This window comes from Ranitomeya variabilis, chromosome 2, assembly GCF_051348905.1.
Source record: "Ranitomeya variabilis isolate aRanVar5 chromosome 2, aRanVar5.hap1, whole genome shotgun sequence".
Classification (NCBI taxonomy): Eukaryota; Metazoa; Chordata; class Amphibia; order Anura; family Dendrobatidae; genus Ranitomeya; species Ranitomeya variabilis.
Genome location: NC_135233.1, coordinates 248,043,267 through 248,062,658, shown reverse-complemented (window position 1 = coordinate 248,062,658; position 19,392 = coordinate 248,043,267). Strand labels below are relative to the sequence as shown.

Sequence of the window (19,392 nt, the reverse complement as noted above, 5' to 3'; positions counted from 1 at the left end):
ACTGGCACAGAGAGGAGTGGACCCTGTCCTTGTGTTGTTTCATTTTATTGTGTATAATGTATTTGTTCTTTTAAGCAATTTAAACTCATTTAAGAAGGCATTTTATTAGCATCGTTAAGGCTAGTTTCACATTTGCGTTTAAATCCGCAGCGTTTAAGACGCATCCGCAAGTGGTGGAAAAAACGCATATAAACGTGTACAAACGCGGCGTTTTTTAGACGCATGCGGTATCGCATGCGGTTAAAAAAAACGCCGCGCTTGTATGCGTTTATATGCGTTTTTCCAGCGTTTGCGTTTTTGGTGCGCATGATGTGAAATTTCACAAGAGAAAAATCTAGAGAACCAGACACCGCCAATGAGACTACAGAGGGCGTGTATTATGGAATCTCTATATATAGACCCTTGAACAGCTGAAATGTTCAGATTTTGCTCCTGTATGCGGTGTCATAATGGATCTTCGCATGGAGAGCTTTTATTTCAACCTGGATTTAAGCATCAAGCTGTTTCTTGCCTGTGTGTTTGCTTGGGAGCAAGACAGAAATCGCGAAAGATGGAGGAGACAACGTAGGCGTTTTTGGAGACACCCCATTATCGAACTACGTGAGAGCCGTGGAGACTATCACACGCTGTATGCCGAGCTTAAAGGGCACCTGTCACCCCGTTTTTTGAAGATGAGCTAAAAATACCGTTAAATAGGGGCAGAGCTGGGCGTTACATTAGTGTCTTTGTGTGCCTTTATAACCTACCTAAGCTGACGAAATACCTTTGTAAAGTCGCCGTTTTCTGCTGTCACTCACGCTGGTCTGGTCATATGGGCGTGGTGACAGCGCTGTTTCTCCCCCAGAAACCTGCTCATCATTACGTTGGTGGCGTAGTGGTGTGCGCATGTCCAAAGAGAATATCCACTGCCCAGGAGATTCAAAACAGCGCGATCTTCGCTATTCAGCCGTTTACCGGTGGGCGCGGCCATCTTTCCTGTGGCCGCGCGTGCGCAGATGGAGCGCTCTGCTGCCCGGGGCTTCAGGAAAATGGCCGCGGGATTCCGCGCGTGCGCAGATGGAGATCGCGGCGGCCATTTTCCTGAAGCCCCGGGCAGCAGAGCGCTCCATCTGCGCACGCGCGGCCACAGGAAAGATGGCCGCGCCCACCGGTAACCTGCGAATAGCGAAGACCGCGCTGTTTTGAATCTCCTGGGCAGTGGATCTTCGCTTTGGACATGCGCACACCACTACGCCACCAACGTAATGATGAGCAGGTTTCTGGGGGAGAAACAGCGCTGTCACCACACCCATATGACCAGACCAGCGTGACAGCAGAAAACGGCGACTTTACAAAGGTATTTCGGCAGCTTAGGTAGGTTATAAAGGCACACAAAGACACTAATGTAACGCCCAGCTCTGCCCCTATTTAACGGTATTTTTAGCTCATCTTCAAAAAACGGGGTGACAGGTTCCCTTTAATGCCAACCCGGAGAAATTCCATGAATATACAAGGATGTCGCAAGACTCGTTCTGGGATTTGCGTGCTCGTGTCCAAGGAGCCATACGGAGACAGGACACCCAGCTCCGTAGAGCGATTCCATCGGAGGAACGTCTGCTGGTTACATTAAGGTACGTTCCAAATCTAAACCAATGACAGTCCAAATTTTGTGTTTTCTGACATGTATGTTTTTGGTATTTTCCTTTCTTTCTTTAGCGTAACCACAGCATAAATAGAATAGATTGTAATTTTTGGGGGGCTTGTTTTTCTTACAGATTTCTGGCAACCGGAGAGAGTTTATCATCCCTCCATTTCCAATACCGGCTTGGAATATCCACCCTGTCCGGAATAGTTGCGGACACCTGCCGGGCTTTGTGGAATGTACTCCGGGATGAGTTTATACCCCTATCCACCTTGGACATGTGGCTTGAAATTGCGGAAAAATTCTGGAGTGTGTGTGATTTCCCCAACTGTTTAGGAGCGGTGGATGGAAAGCACATCCGCATTATCAAACCTGCCAGAACAGGATCGGAGTACAATTACAAAAAATATTTTTCTGTTGTGCTCATGGCAATAGCCGATGCGAACTGTCGCTTCATCGCCGTGGTCATTGGAGCTTTTGGCCGTGGCAACGATTCCCAGACTTTCAAGAACTCGGATATGGGCCACCGTGTGTATGGCAAAAATTTCAATTTTCCACCGCCACAACCTCTCACTAACACTCAACGTCCACCGATGCCATTTGTTATGGTTGGGGATGAGGCCTTCCAGATGTGTGAAAACCTACTGAAGCCCTATTCCAGTCGGGACTTGAACCACACTAGAAGGATCTCTAACTACAGACTGACCAGGGCCCGAAGAACAGTAGAGTGTACCTTTGGCATTCTGGTCTCTAAATGGCGCATTCTTGCATCAGCCATAAATCTAAAAGTGGAAACAGTCGATGAGGTGGTCAAAGCCTGTGTGGATCTACACAATTATATAATGGGTAAGGAGCAACCCAACTTTGAACTGGATGAACCAGTTGCACACCCACTGCCTGATTTCCAGCATCACCCGCTGCGGTCAACTGCAGCAGTTGGTCACATGCGGGACCAATTTGCTGCCTTTTTTGATTCAGATATTGGACGTGTGTCATAGCAGGACAGTGTTGTGTAAATGTCCTGTTGTAATTCGATCTGTACCAGTAATTTTCTGCAATGATAATATTTCTCATTAATAAACTTTATTTTTGGTTGTGTTGACCGTGTCTCCTATGTTTTTCCTCTACAAACCAAGGTGGTCCTAAAACTGGCAGTATTTGGTCTGTATGTAATATCAGTATTTGTAATCCAAAACCAGGAGTGGGTGATAAAGGCAGAGGTGATAGTTATATTAATATCATAATTTACTTCTAATTGTTCCACTCCTTGTTTTGGCTTACAAATACTGATATAAAACAGTGGCCACATACTGCTAGTGTGGCAGCCATGTTGCTTTATTGGTAAGCTTGTTGATGTCATTGCGTCCTGATTCTGTTCTGCTTTATCCATTGGACACAGACTGAAGAGACAATGACTGTCACACTAAAGAGATCTATACTCATCAAGTCAGGTGTCAGAAATAATGAATGCACATATTACAGCCTCATGAATTCACTATTTCTGACACCTGTGCAGGTGAGCATAGATATGCAGTGTGTGATCACCATTGTCCCTCAATTTGTGTGTAATAGATTATGTATAAAGAAGAGAAAATGGAGGTTATACAAGTCAGTTCTCTACTCACCAGGTCAGGTGTCCCAACTAATGAGTTTTTTGACACCTGACCTGTTCAGTAGAGGCGGGCACTGTATTTCCACCATTTTCTCTTCAGACTGCCACACTAGTCACAGACTAAGCAGAAAGAAGAGATTATGGAGATAATACATCTAATATTTTTGGGCCCACCTCATATCTGTATAGTAAAGACACACAAAGCTGCAGTCTTTTTTTTTTTTTTTTTATAACTACTGGAGATATGATGTGGCCCAGAAAGTAAGTGTGTGGCGAAGTTTCTTAGTTGGCGCACGGTGTGTGTTGCCGGCGGCGATAGACACAATAAACCAAACCTAATTTGGGCAAATCAAATTGTATTTATTTTTTTACAACCAAAAAACTTTATGTAACTGCGCCGGCTTGGGGTAGAGTGATGTAAACGTGGAGTGTGAAGCACTGAGGCCTGGCTAACCGTGGACGACGCAGAGGTGGCAGGAGAAGGGGCAATGAAACTACTGGGGTCTGGTAGTTCGGGGATTGGGCTTGACATATGGGAGGCTTGAGACGCACTGGAAGGGTGAGACAAACCTGACATTACAGAAACATTGGGAGGTGAAGGGGGGGAATGCTAAGAGTCCTCTGTTTTTTTTTGTGTGTTTTTTTTTGGTTTGCCTGGTTGTGGGAGGTCTTGGTGGGCTCATATGGCGTGGCGTGGCGGTGGGTGACCTGTCAGGGTCCGGCTGCACTGTGTCAGAGTCCATAGTGCTCGTAGATCGTGCAGCCATGCCAGAGTCCATAGTGCTCGTAGAGCGTGCAGCCATGCCAGAGTCCATAGCGCTCGTAGAGCGTGCAGCCATGCCAGAGTCCATAGCGCTTGTAGAGCGGAAGGCCATGCCAGGGTCCTGCTGCATCATGGTGTCAGTGGAGGAGGTCCAAGCAGGAGCAGCGGTTGTTATGGTCGTGGCGGTGGGATGTCCAACTGCACTCGGCATGGTGGTGGTGCTGTAGTGGTGTCTGGCTGTGGAAGGAATTGAGGTGGCCATGCAGTGGTATGCAGCAGAGGTCGGCATTGAGGACAATCGTGACAGTGAAGGCACAGGTGGATATGCCGACACTGTCTGCTGGAAATACAGACTCTGCTGCATAGCCTGCACGTAAGCAGCATTGCAGGCCTGCATGACACTCAGCTGGAGATCAGGAGTAAGGTGTTCTGACATGCCCTGCTCAATTTGGTTAAAAAAAATGATGTGCTGGCCTCTGGAGGTCGGCTTTCACTTGGTCAAGGCTTTTGCTGACCTCCTGGATACGTGCATTCAAGAGGCTATGTGAAACATCCATTCGGTCACCCAAAGCCTTGATTGCTTCGTGTAAAACCGAGCTCAAGTACAAAAACTTGGGCATGAGTGACCTGTACGAAGCCCTCTGCCGCTGCCGGGAGGAGCCCAAAGAAAAAAAAAAAAAAGGGGCAGTGGAAGAGGACTGCGATAGGGGAAGACCTGATGGACCAGCTCCCTGGTCTCCAGTTAGTGTGGAAGGCCCACTTGCTGCTGCGCTGCTGGATGGCTGGGATGGGTCCGTGGCTGTCGGATGAAGGACCGCTCCAGAACCTGGGCCAACAGTAGTGCTGTATGTGCTGTGAAGAAAGAAAAAAGAAAATTAATACCAAATATTAACCAGACACAAAATCCTGTGGAATATAAAAATACAGATTATGGCAATACAATACAACCTAATGCACGTGATAAATACTTACGTTCTCTGGGCAAGGACCGGTCTTAAAAATGCCAGAACTCGATGGTATTTGTATCTTCTGATCCTTGCTCCTGAACCACTGGGAACACGGCTCTCTTGACGCAGGTCCTTGTTGAAGCGGTCCTTCATCGAACGCCAACCTGTTTTGACTTTGGCCACTGTTAAAAAAAAAAATAAAAAAAAATTTGTGGTCAGAAAAAAGGACTTTTGGCCGTGCTCACACAAACTTGGAGGTTGTCATAGAGCTGGTTGCTGTTGAAGAAGAGGTGGCAGGCCCATCTCTGGCCTCTTCTAGCTCCATCCTTCCTGGACCATCGGCTTCTGCATCACAAGAGACAGCAACAAGTTTCCAAGATGCAGCACCACCACCCTCAGCAGCACCTGATCCTGTAAGCCAGGAAGAGCATGGACACAGCAGCAGCCCTACTGTTCCACTGGTGTTCTCCCCAACGGCATCTGGGCCTTTACCCAGAGGCCGCAGAAGGAGAGAGCTGCAAGCCACTAGGAGGGATGTGGACGCTGGGGTCCTCAATTATTTGGCCAGGGCAGCCACAGATGATGGTGAGGAGGCCTTTGCTCGCAGCCTGGCCTGGTACCTTCGTCCCCTTCCCCGTGAGGTGAGGCTACGTGTGAGAGGGTGTATTCAAATCCTGATTGATTTAAGCACCTCCCCAAATGACCCCTATGAGGTTTTTGAATTTATTGAGAGAAGGCAGCTTTCACCACATAACCTCTTGCGCCTTCCACGAACTCAACAGGTGCATGGTCAATCAGGATTTGAAGCACCTCCTCCACGTGTGCCTACACCTCAACCCCTCCCAACCCAAAATCAACCAAGGCCAGCACCGTACCATATGGCAGCCTACAACCAACCTTCCCAATATGCCCACTTTTCCAGACCCAGTGCTATAGGCTGGCCCCAACCTGGTTTTGGACGACATGGCCATTTTGGGGGTGGCTAGGAGTCCAGCCAATATGTTCATCAGCATGAGGGACAGAGACAAATCCCTTATGGCCAATACCCAACTGGCCAATATGATCAAGGCCTGTATTTGGATCCGCCACACACAGCATCCACACAGGGTGAAGGACATTGGCCTAACAAAGGCCACCTGAGCAGGACCCTGAGCTGCCGCCATCACCTCTACCAACTTACAGAAATCTGTAACCCAAAGTTATTCTTGGTTATATTTGTTACGCGTAACCAACTTTGTGCTGTAATTGCAGTTTGTTCTGTTGTGGTTTACCAAAAAAAAAAAAAAAAAAAAAAAAAAAAAAAAACCATATGAAAAAAATATGGTTTAAAGTTTACAACAAAAGGCTTTTGCTCTAAGTAAAAAATGTTGTCAAAAGCCAATTGACGTTTGTGGGACAATCATTCTTACATCACACACATATGCTCTGTTCATAAGCATCTGGTAATTAAAATACACCACACAGTACAGTTTCTGTAGACATAAAATATTTTATGGTGATAATATATTTTGAAAATAAGGAAATCACAACTGAGAAACGGCATAATCTTGCCAGGGAGTAGAACCCTGAGGAGAAACAAACAAAATAATTTGTGAAAATATCTCTCACTTTGATTTCAAAAAGGGGATGGCGCGGAGGAGGGCCACACTGGGCAACATTTCTTCACCAAGAACAGATGACGGGCAATCATGAAGTCTAGTAAAATTGTGTAAAACAACACACACTTTAAAAACTTCATTAATAGTAGCCTCACTCAGCTGAATGGCAGACTGGAGGAGATACCATTTGGCACACAGAATCCCAATGGCACACTCCACCAGTCTACGTGCCCTGGAAAGCCTCAAATTAAAGACACGCCACCGGTGATCCAGGTTGCGCCTGGGATAAGGCCTCATGACATTCCTTGTCAATTGGAAGGCCTCATCTCCCACAAGAACATATTGCACTGCTTCAGCATTGGAGCTTGGGAGTTGTTGTGGTGGTGGGAAGTCTAACTGGTTTTCACGTAGCCGCCGACCCATAATGGACGAATTGAAGACCCTTGAGTCTCCTGTTTGCCCATAGGCCCCAATGTCTACAATTATAAACCTGTAGTTACTGTCAACTACAGCTAACAGAACTACAGAGAAAAACTGCTTATAATTGAAGAATTGGGACCCAGAGTTCGGCGGCTTACGCACCCTGATATGTTTCCCATCCAGGGCTCCAATGCAGTGTGGGAAGTCACAAGTGTCCTTGAACCCACAGGCTATTTTTAGCCAATCTGCCATTTTTGGCTCAGGCATGACCAGTTCATGTAGTTTCTCCCATATTTCAATGCATGTTGAGCGCACAATGCCAGAAATCGTGGAGCAACCAATCAGAAACTCCAGGTGTAGTCAGGCATAAGACAAGCCAGTTGACAGGAAGCTGAAAGGACACAAAAAAACATACAGTTATATGAAAAAGTTTGGGCACCCCTACCCCTAATCTTAAGCTTAATGTTTTATAAAAATTGTTTTTTTTTGCAACAGCTATTTCAGTTTCATATATCTAATAACTGTTGGACACAGTAATGTTTCTGCCTTGAAATGAGGTTTATTGTACTAACAGAAACTGTGCAATCTGCATTCAAACAAGATTTGACAGGTGCATAAGTATGGGCACCCTTATTTTCTTGTTTTAAATACTCCTACCTACTTTTTACTGACTTACTAAAGCACTTTTTTGGTTTTGTAACCTCATTGAGCTTTGAACTTCATAGCCAGGTGTATGCAATCATGAGAAAAGCTACTTAAAGTGGCCACTTGCAAGTTGTTCTCCTGTTAGAATCTCCTCTGAAGAGTGGCATCATGGGCTCCTCAAAACAACTGTCAAATGATCTGAAAACAAAGATTATTCAACATAGTTGTTCAGGGGAAGGATGCAAAAAGCTGTCTCAGAGATTTAACCTGTCAATTTCCACTGTGAGGAACATAGTAAGGAAATGGAAGAACACAGGTACAGTTCTTGTTAAGGCCAGAAGTGGCAGGCCAAGAAAAACATCAGAAAGGCAGAGAAGAAGAATGGTGAGATCAGTCAAGGACAATCCTCAGACCACCTCCAGAGAGCTGCAGCATTAACTTGCTGCAGATGGTGTCACTGTGCATCGGTCAACTATACAACGCACTTTGCACAAGGAGAAGCTGTATGGGAGAGTGATGCGAAAGAAGCCGTTTCTGCAGGCACGCCACAAACAGAGTCGGCTGAGGTATGCAAAAGCACATTTGGAGAAGCCAATTTATTTTTGGAAGAAGGTCCTGTGGACTGATGAAACCAAGATTGAGTTGTTTTGTCATACAAAAAGGCGTTATGCATGGCGGCAAAAAAACAAAGCATTCCAAGAAAAACACTTGCTATCCACAGTAAAATTTGGTGGAGGTTCCATCATGCTTTGGGGCTGTGTGGCCAATGCCGGCACCGGGAATCTTGTTAAAGTTGAGGGACGCATGGATTCCTCTCAGTATCAGCAGATTCTTGACAATAATGTTCATGAATCAGAGACAAAGTTGAAGTTGCGCAGGGGATGGATCTTTCAGCAAGACAATGATCCAAAACACCGCTCCAAATCTACTCAGGCATTAATGCAGAGGAATAATTACACTGTTCTGGAATGGCCATCCCAGTCCCCAGACCTGAATATCATTGAACATCTGTGGGATCATTTGAAGAGGGCTGTCCATGCTCGGCGACCATCAAACTTAACTGAACTGGAATTGTTTTGTAAAGAGGAATTGTCAAAAATACCTTCATCCAGGATCCAGGAACTCATTAAAAGCTACAGGAAGCGACTAGAGGCTGTTATTTTTGCAAAAGGAGGATCTACTAAATATTAATGTCACTTTTCTGGTGAGGTGCCCATACTTATGCACCTGTCAAATTTTGTTTGAATGCAGATTGCACATTTTCTGTTAGTACAATAAACCTCATTTCAAGGCAGAAACATTAGTGTGTCCAACAGTTATTAGATATATGAAACTGAAATAGCTGTTGCAAAAAAAAAACAACAGTTTTTAGAAAACATTAAGCTTAAGATTAATAGGGGTGCCCAAACTTTCATATAACTGTATTAGTTAGGTAACAATAGTTTAGAGAAAACATGATAAAGCGCAAGTATGATGTTGACTAAAAAACACAGGAATATCAATGAAATTAATCGATATTTACCTAGTGTACATAAGTAGAACATTAAAAATATATATTTTTCTTGTGGTTTTCTCCTAAGTAACAGATTTATTATAAAATAGCTGATAGCAAACAACCCAGAAAAAAACACATCATCATCATACAGTATGTGAAAATGTTGAATACATACCGTAAGGTAAGGAGAAGACGCTACTCTGCGGATATGCTTTTCCGTATCCTGGCATCCTGATACGCGAGTCCTGGACGTACTGTCTCCAACAAGATATCAAATGTTGGTATTGTCATTCGACAGTATAGGTAAAACTTATCAGGATGTGCACGCAGAGCTGTATAGAGCCTCTGAAAATGGCCTTTAGTGAGGCGTTGGGTCAAAAGAGGATGCACCCATATTTTTCTTCTCCTCCTTCGCGGATCTACAATCACAGGGTATGGCTGCCCAAACCGACGCGACAAGACCCAGTTAAACAAAACCCGCTGAGTTCGGGTGAAGTGCAGTAGGTCAGACATGGTGCAAACGTTACCACAACACACCAACAGATGCACAACCACAAAATGGCCATATGGGAGGGTTCCACCTGTTGTAGAGGCCTTAAATAGGGTTGCTGATGCCGATTTAAATTAATTTCAGCCTCCAAAACCGTTAAATGTCCATTTTGTCAGGTTGCATGGAAAAAACGCATTACGGATGTCATATGGATTACATACGCAACGTTACATGCGCAAAACATGCGACCACACCTTGCCAACGGATTACATACGGATCACGATTTCTGGATTTTTTCTGCGTATTACGGCCGTAAAATACGGACCGTATTTCCCTACGCTGAGTGTGACGCCGGCCTTAATAGTCTAGTATCACTTCTAACTATACAAGGAACTCTTCTAACCACGTCAATGCAAAAATTTATCATAAAACACCTTTGTCTTGTTGGGAGGACCCACTAATTTTTCTTACGAGGTATGTAGATTGAACTATAGCTAAAAACTGTTGTTCAGAAGTGAGGAGGAGCCTCCAATTTTAGTTGCATCTTTCCCTTCCAGAGGTGAACATGTATTTTCTGCTTAGTTACACTAAATGCCCCTACAAATTCCCTTTCAAAGATCCATTAGCCACATATGAAGTTTATAAGAACACACACAACATATTAGATTCTTGTATAAAGAGTAGTGATGAGCGAATGTGCTCAGATAAGGTGTTATCTGAGAATGCTCAGGTGTTATCCGAGTGTCTTCGGCGTTCTCGAATAATACATTCGAGTCCTTGCATTGGCTGCATGATTCGCAGCTGTTAGACAGGTGCAACACATGTGGGGATTGCACGCTTATTACATTAACCCCACAAGTGTTGCAGCTGTCTAACAGCAACGAAACATGCAGCTGAAAGGACTCAAACATATTATTCGAGCGCGCCCAAAATACTCAGATAACACACGAGCATGCTCGTATACACATTATCCAAACACGTTGGCTCATCACTAACAAAGAGCTCTGCACCCTGAGAATCTTTTTTCTGTACAGCAGTGGTTTCCAAGCTGTGGTTCTCCAAGCATACTGGGAGTTGTAGCCTTTCCAAGAGCTGGAGAGCAACATATTGAAGATACAGGAGTGTGGACCATACGGTGTCAGTGTTTCTCTCGCCATTGGGAAATTTTGCTTTGGCGTAAATTCACATGACAGATTTTATGGTATAAATTTCTGCATCGGTTTTCTTTCATCTAAATGGGTTGTTCTGCCAGTAAACCGTATTCAATCGAATCAGGTGCAAACATTTTTGCAACAAATCTGGGAATCCACCTTAAAATTCCTTAAATAGCAATTTCCCAATAATAGACGGACCTATAACAAAAGAAGAATTTCAATAAAACACAAACAGGGCTGCGGATAGTGTGAACTTCCCTTTCTGCACCTTAACACCATCCACGAGTCTCTGAAGATCTCACACTTGTACCATACTGCAGTGGATGGCTCACATGAACATCATGAACTCAACATCCTTGCCAGAGCCATTAATTCCCTTCTGTGCCATTCTCCCATCACCATATACTTAACATTATATTTCAGCCCAATTCTGGCATGCGTGAAACTACCCTGTTGTCTTTGTGGGTCTAAGGCTAGGTTCACATTTGCGGTTGAGTCCGCAACGTCTTGTCCGCAACGCAAAACGCAAGCAAACGCCTTTTTTTATCCGCATCAACTTATGCATGAAGGATATAAAAAGCAATGTTTGTATGCATTTTTGCATGCGTTCGCATTTTTTGCTTCAAGAAGAATTTCCTTGAAATAATGCAATGGGCGTGGCTTATGGGATTTCTGTATATATAGACCCTTGTACAGATGAAATACTCACATTTTGCTCCTGTATACTGTGTCAAGATGGATCTTCGCATGGAGAGTTTCTATCAGAATCTGGATGTCAACTTGTTTCTTTCCTTTGCATTTGCTTGTGAGCAAGAACGGAAAAGAGAATAACAGAGAAGACGGCGTCGACGCTTTTGGCAGCACCCGATTCTTGAACTACGACAGAGCAGTGGAGCCTACCACTCCTTATTCAGTGAGCTCTGTGAAAACCCACAGAAATATTTGGAGTAAAGCAGGATGTCTCAAGACAGCTTTAGGCCACGTGCACACGTTGCGTAAATTGGTGCGGATTTTTCTGGACTGACTTTGGTAAATCCACAGGTAAACCACACTGCGGATTTCCTGCAGCATTACCGTTATTTTTTTGCGGATTTTGTGCGGATTCCACCTACGGATTTCTATTATGGAGTAGGTGTAAACCGCTGCGGAATCCGCACAAAGAATTGACATGCTGTGGAATAAACAACGCTGCGTTTCCGCACTTTTTTTCCGCAGCATATGCGCTGCGGATTTTATTTTCCATAGGTTTACATGGTACTGTAAACTCATGGAAAACTGCTGCGAATCTGCAGCAAAATCCACAACGTGTGCACATACCCTTATGGAATTGCAGCACCATGTACAAGGAGCCATCAGCAGGCAGGAAATCCAGCTCCGTAGAGCAATTCCTGCTGAAGAACGTCTGCTGGTGACACTAAAGTACGTAATATTTAAACATTAACGCCTGTCATAATTATTGTTCTGCTATGTACTTAATATTTTTCCCTTTTTTTGTTTTGCTTAAATACTGCCCTAAATATTGTTATAAAAGCCATGTTCTTTCTCCTTTCTTTCTCTTTTTGCCAAACCCCAAGTCATAAAAATTATTGTTCCAATTTATTTTTTCGCTCTCTTTTCGGCAGATTCCTGGCTATTGGAGAAAGCCTATCATCGCTCTATTTCCAGCTCCGGATAGGAATTTCCACACTCTCTGGGATTATCCCAGACACCTGCCGGGCTTTGTGGGATGTTCTCTGTGTGGAATTTATCCCCCTACCCACCACGGAAATCTGGCAGCAATCTGCAGACCAATTTTTTGAAGTTTGTGATTTCCCCAACTGTTTGGGAGCAGTGGATGGAAAACATATCCGGATTACCAACCGGCTGGAACTGGATCCAAGTACTTTAACTATAAAAAATATTTTTCCATAGTGCTCATGGTGATTGCAGCTGCGGACTGTAGGTTTGTCGCCATGGACATTGGATCTTTTGGCCGAGGTAATGACTCCCAGACATTAGGAGAATCAGACATGGGCCAACGGTTGTATAGGAATCATTTTAATTTCCCCCTGCCACGACCTCTTCCCAACACTGAAGGCATGCCAATGCCATTTCTTGTGGTCGGGGATGAGGCCTTTTAGATGTGTGGAAACCTCCTGAAACCATTCTCCAGTCGGGCCTTGAACCACACAAAAAGGATTTTTGATTACAGACTGACCAGGGCACGAAGAACAGTTGATTGTGCCTTTGGTATCCTTGCCTCAGTCGATGAGGTGGTCAAGGCGTGTGTGCTTCTGCACAACTACATAATGGCCAAAGAGCGACCCAACATTGAATTTGATGAACCTGTTTTTAACACATTGCCAGATTACCATCATCACCCTCTCAGGACAACAGTTGAAGTTGCCCAAATGAGGGATACATTTGCGTCCTACTTTGTTTCTGAGAGTGGATGTCTGTCCTGGCAAGATGACATGGTTTAGTGTTCTTGTAATATTATGTACCTGTAATTATTTGATGTGTGCTATTAGAATAATAATTTTAAGAGGTTAATAAGGTGATCACCGCTTCACAACTACAGTTTTTATATAGTTCACTCGCTGTATCATGCAGATTGCATGAGACAGGGATTGGATTATAACCAAATTGGGTTATTTAACCCATGATTTACACTACACCTCTTCTCTCTGAGGTCAGTGCTATGGTAGGCGACATTGGATTAGCTCCATCGTCTCTTCAGTCTGCTTTTCTCTATTTCTATATATTACTGCAGACTGAAGAGATGATGGAGCTAACCCACCTCATATCTTTACTTACCTGCCGGTGTGTCAGAACTAGTGCACTCAGGATGTAGAAAACACAGCATTCTGGGTGCACTAGTGCTGACACCCGGGCAGGTGAGCATTGTTGACCCCTGACCTTTCTAACTGTATTAATATATATTTTTGGATGATTTTCAGTCCTCTGTTTTTTGCCACCTCATAGCTCCATTACACACACAAGAAGCAATGCTGCTGTGTAAAGCAAATAAAAAAAAGAGGAGCAGTAGATTGTGTGTCATGGAGCTATGAGGTGGCAAAAACACAGTGTGTGTATATGGCGACTTGTGTGTTGATGGCACATGGGGTGTGTGTTGCCAGCGATGAAAGAGACAAAGATCAAGCAGTGATTGGGGGAAAACACAAATTTAAAAAAAAAGAAAACGAACCGATGAGGGGGAAATGTTATGGACCTGGGGGGGTGTGGCTACGGCTACGGGTGGACGAAGTGGTAACAAAACTTGTGGGGTCTGGGAGGTCAAGGATGGAAGTAGACACAATAGGAGTGGAAGCATGGGACGGGAGAGACACATTGGAAGGGAGAGAAAAACTGGACAACACAGGCACATTAGGAGGTGAGGGTGGAGGTAGTACGACACTTCTGCTGCCTTTAGTCATTTTTATTCTCTGTCCAGTTTTCTGTTACATCCTCCTTTTTTTGTGTCTCCTTGGGAGGGTGGGAGTGGTGGGGTCAGCAGGGCGTGTATTTACTCAACCCGGCCTGGTGGTGGCGGTGGACCGCAGTGCAGGTTCTTCTGGTGGCCTAGTGGTGAAGGACAGCCGTGCTGGTACTTCTGGCGGCCTACTGATGGTGGCAGTGGTCAGCCGTGCAGGAGCAGGACTCGGCATGGTGGTGGAGTGGATCGCAGCAGCACTCGGCATGGTGGTGGCGGTGTAGTGTTGTGCGGCAGGACTGATCATGGTGGTGGCCGTACAGTGGTATGCAGGTGTCCCACAATGCAACTCGCTCCTGCACCAGGGTGATGAGGAGGTAGTTATCAATAAATTCCTCCTCTCGTTGTGGAACCTAGAAATGAAAAAAAAACAAAAAAAAAAAACGACATTAATGTTGGAAATATAAAACACTAGGGCAGAGACACACTGCCGTATTTCTCGTGAGAGAATTGCATTGTAAAACTCGTACTGGCTGTCGGCTCTCCTGACCGGAGCTTGACAGCTGCATAGTAATACATCATGCTGTCATGCTTGGGTCAGGAGAGGTGCCGGCCAGCCAGTCCGTGCAGTGCGATGAGATTATCGCACGAGGAATACGGCAGTGAGTCTCAGCCCTTAAAAAAAAAAAAAAAAGAAAAAAAAGTCAAGCTTCCCAAAAACAGTCAAGAATAAATTAAAAAAAGGCAAGAGTACCAACAACAGTCAAGAATAAATAAAAACAGTCAAGAATACTTACACGCCGTCTTGCCACCGGAGCTTGGGCCTGAGTCTGCTGCTCCTGTTCATCTGCACCAGAAGGGTTCTGTAAAAATAAATATTTTGTCACATGTGTAATAGTGATAGTGAATATCTACCAATCAGTATCAAATTTACTCACTTCAGTCTCCTGTCCACTGTGTGAGCTCTGTTCAGTGGAGGACATGATGAGGAATGCTGCAAGAAAGATAGAAATGATTACAGACTGCAAGGAGAAACAGACAGGCAGACATAGCTTGTATACTTACATTTTGATAGAGTCTTCCAAACTTGATGTGCTGCAATGCTTGTATCGCTTCCAGAGTCTTGAGAGTAATGGACTTTCACTGCCCACACCTTCTTTTATAAGGTTTGTTTGGAGGGGGTGGCTTAAAACAAGTTCCTAGACATGTTTACTCAGAAGGACGCATATGTACGCAAATGCAAGTCATTGCGTACGCATGCGTTCCCATAGACTAATTTGTTTATTTGATGCACTCTTTCTGCAAGCGTCCGCATGAGTATGGCGGAGGAAATTTGCTGCCACAAAAATTCTAACATGGTGCATCAGCCGCACACAGCGAAAATACGCATGTGTAAGCAAACACGGGCTAACGCATGCACCTGCGTCTACAATGTAAAAGATAGGAAATCAAGACGCATGCTGTTGTATGTGTCCCAAACGCTGCGGACACAACTGCAAATGTGAAACCAGCCTTAGGGTAGGTGCATAGGCTGTGGATTTTGCTGCGGATCCGCAGCGGTTTTCCATGAGTTTACAGTACCATGTAAACCTATGGAAAACAAAATCCGCAGTGCACATGCAGCGGAAAAAGATGCGCGGAAACGCAGCATTGTTTATTCCGCAGCATGTCAATCCTTTGTGCGGATTCCGCTGCGGCTTACACCTGCTCCATAATAGGAATCCGCAGGTGTAAAACCGCAGGTGTAATCCGCACAAAAACTGCGGTAAATCAGCAGTGCGCTTTACCTGCGGATTTACCAAAACAGGTGTGGAAAAATCCGCAGAGATCCCACCTACGTGTGCACATACCCTAACAGTGCCTCCTTTACAATCAGCAAAAGGAACCATCGGACACTGAAGTTGAGCTATACAGCCCCTTTATAAGAAGCGCACTTCACATAAGACCCTCAACTCAGGAGCAAGCCTGACAGAAAGACACCGTAACACATTTTGAAAAGGGTATTGGCAAAAAACATTTTATTTATATGTACAAGTAAATACATTTCACGAAAGCCGGGCTGAAATCGCGGCATGTCGACCTGACTACCCCGGCAGCCAGAGCCAGCAGGCATAGCCAGTTCCTTCAACAGATACATTGCTGGCCATCTGCCAATCCTGGACCCATGGTGAGTGATAAGCCATCCAGACATATTACCTTCCTCCATCCAGTGGCTGGCTTAGATGGCAGTACTTGCCCATTTCAACGTGAGGCCACAATTTCTCATATATGGTACCATCTTGAAGGTCGAAGCACCGCGATTCCAACTTAAGATAGAAACAATCTGAACAACACACCTATACAAATCTTTCCTCTTTCGGCAGCACCTTAATAAATAACATGAGCAAGTGAGCTAATTCCCATAGTTGTACAGACTACACCATCCTCCTTAATCTCCTTTCTTATACAGTCATGGCCCAAAGAGTTAGAACCCATGAAATTGTTCCAAAAACCTGAAGTATTTCTCCCAGAAAATTATTGCAATTACACGTTTTGTTATACACATGTTTATTTTATTTTCTGTATTGGAACTACACAAACAGAGAAAAGGTAAATTGGATATAACTTCACACAAATACCTCCAAAAATGGTCCGGCAAAATTGTTGGCACCTTTGCAAAGTTGTGGGCAAACAACTTTGTTTCAAGCATGTGATGCTCGTTCAAACTCAACTGTGGCAAGTAACAGGTGTGGGCAATATGACAGTCACACCTGAAACCAGATAAAAGGGGAGCAGTTGACTGAATCATTGCATTATGTGTCTGTGTGTGCCACACTAAACATGGAGAACAGAAAGAGGAGAAGAGAACTGTCTGAGGACTGGAGAACCAAAATTGGAGAACCAAAATTGTTTAACAATATCAACAACCTCAAGGTTAGAAGTCCATCTCCTGAGATCCTGATGTTACTTTATCCATGGTGTGCAACATAAGCAAGACGTTTACAACCCATGGTACTACAGCTATTCTGCCTGGATGTGGACGGCAGAGAAAAATTTATGAAAGGTTGCAACACAGGATAGTCAGGATGGTGGATAAGCAGTCCCAATCAAGTTACAAAGATATTCACGTTGTACTGCAGGGTGTGTCAGTGCAAACTATCCATCAACACTGGAATGAAAAACACTATGCAGGAGACCCAGGAGGATTTTGTGTTTAATTATGTCCAATTTTCATTTTTTTTTCTGGTTTTTTTTTTGTGTTGTTCCAATACACATAAAAGAAATAAACATGTATATAACAAATCATGTGCAATTGCAATAAATTTCTTGGAGAAATACTTCATTTTCTAGAACAATTTCAAGGGTGCCAACAATTTTGGCCATGGCTGTATATTCTGGCTCCAACCATTCCCTACCGACAAGTACATTTTCCACTCCCAAATTATCCATTGTTCTCTGCAGACATTCCTGTCCACAATTACTAGCTCCAACTTCATCTTGTTTAATCCCCTCCTTACTCCATGAACACATCTTTACAAACATAACAATTTTACAAAACCAAGATTCGGTAGCAAGGTAGTGGAGAAAGCAATTTTATTAATAAACATGCAACTATATACTGCACTTCTTAAGGGAAAGTGGTCCTAATATTCAGCACTTCAGCCAAGCTATGTTTATAGGTGAATCCAGTGTCTGGAAGTGGAACTCATCTACCGGACTGTGGATCCCCTGTATCATCCGCAGCCCACATCTGCTGATCTACGAAAAGAAACCGTGGTGCTCAAGTAGGATCCCAAGCGGTATAGTTATATGAAAACATGGCACACACAGCGACTAGTGGTGGATACCGCGTCCCTTTCCTGTACGCCATTATCAGGTTCAGTCATACTTGGCATATTCCTGATCTAGAACTCCCATTTATTATGGGGACTCTATTAAGGTGACCCTTATATCTTCAAGTACATAAGTTAGGTACATTGATGAAGGTGGTTGTGACACAAACGTCTACTGTATGTACTGAAGCTTATTAAACTTTTCACTGCATTCACGCTGTGTGTGTCAAGTTTTCAAACACATCAGGTTTATCAACCTACAATGGATGAACTGACTGGCCAGCTGTGTCCTCTTCTTCTGGTAGTTGACTTTCTACGCAACACATACCCATCCGGCCTTCAGGACACAATTGAACAGTAATTTCACCCCCCTCAAACTTGCCCCTACTTTTCCGCCACCCTTTAGTCAATGTAACCCTCAAATGTACCTTTCCAGTTTATCCTGCAAAGAATGGTTAAAAACATCCAACCCCATAATAGACAGGTGTATTCCATCACTCTTATACAGCTTAGTATATTTACCATCGATTCCTTCATGGCGTACGACTGAGCCCCCGTTGGCTTTCAGAAACTTCTCAACACCCTTGTTCACCTTTTTCCTGCTCTTTGCCACATAGTTGGTATTACACCAATCTCCTTGCTGTATAATTTGTGACCAGATTACCTTAAGCCCTGGCCACCTTGTCAACCAACTTCTAATGCCCCCGGTGACTTTAGATATTAAATCTAAGGATTCCGTACTTGTTAAGTCTTTTGCTCCTGCATGAATAACGAGAATATCCGGTGACGGAGATTGTCTGGCAGCTTTCTCTACAAGTGTTTGCATTTCATCCCAATGAAGTCCTGTTCTGCCAAACCAAAAAACTTTGCATTTGTCCCTTGGCAAACCGAGCCACGTGCCGTAGGAACATCTGGTAGCCCTCTCTTCCGCCAAATGAACAAATGAGTCTCCCATAATCCAGATAGTCTTTACAACTGTGAACACAAAGCACATTAGGTCAACATCTAAAAAAAAAAAAAAAAACAAGCCTCACCCTGCACTTTGGTGACCTTGGGGAATAATTCACATCATTTCTGTGCATGGAAGTCTCTAACAATATGTTCACATTGCATTTTATAGCCACCTATGTACCCATATAAGCTTTGAAGTGAAAGACGCAGGTGTTTTGTTTTTTTTTGTTTTTTTTCATGAAGCGACTTCGTCATCTTTTTTTGTAGTTTTTTGTGGCGGTTTTGTGGCAACAAGTCCTTGATATTCTCCATAAATTTTTATGATAAAGAGCCACAAGTTATAACTGAAATTACACCAACATGCCCCTCAGTCGTCTTCTCCTTTATAATTCCCGCACCCATGGATTCGTCACCCAGCAGTGACGGTAGCTTCCACTGACTTTTCTTCTGCAAAATTATCCACTAACCCCTG

General features: G+C 44.1%; 1 protein-coding gene across 4 annotated transcripts in view; it reads right to left on the bottom strand.

The window, feature by feature from the left end:
- LOC143805312 (uncharacterized) overlaps window positions 1–19,392 on the bottom strand; it is a 48,250-nt gene that overhangs the window by 15,985 nt on the left and 12,873 nt on the right. For 2 of the 4 annotated variants that reach the window (XM_077284499.1, XM_077284500.1), the window contains exon 3: window positions 18,492–18,944. In XM_077284499.1, the coding sequence (XP_077140614.1) occupies window positions 18,492–18,944 (453 nt within the window). Of the gene's footprint in view, window positions 1–7,557; window positions 14,571–14,954; window positions 15,021–15,095; window positions 15,152–17,264; window positions 17,896–18,491; window positions 18,945–19,392 lie in introns of those variants that run through there. The other 2 variants (XM_077284498.1, XM_077284501.1) reach the window with 2 other exon arrangements.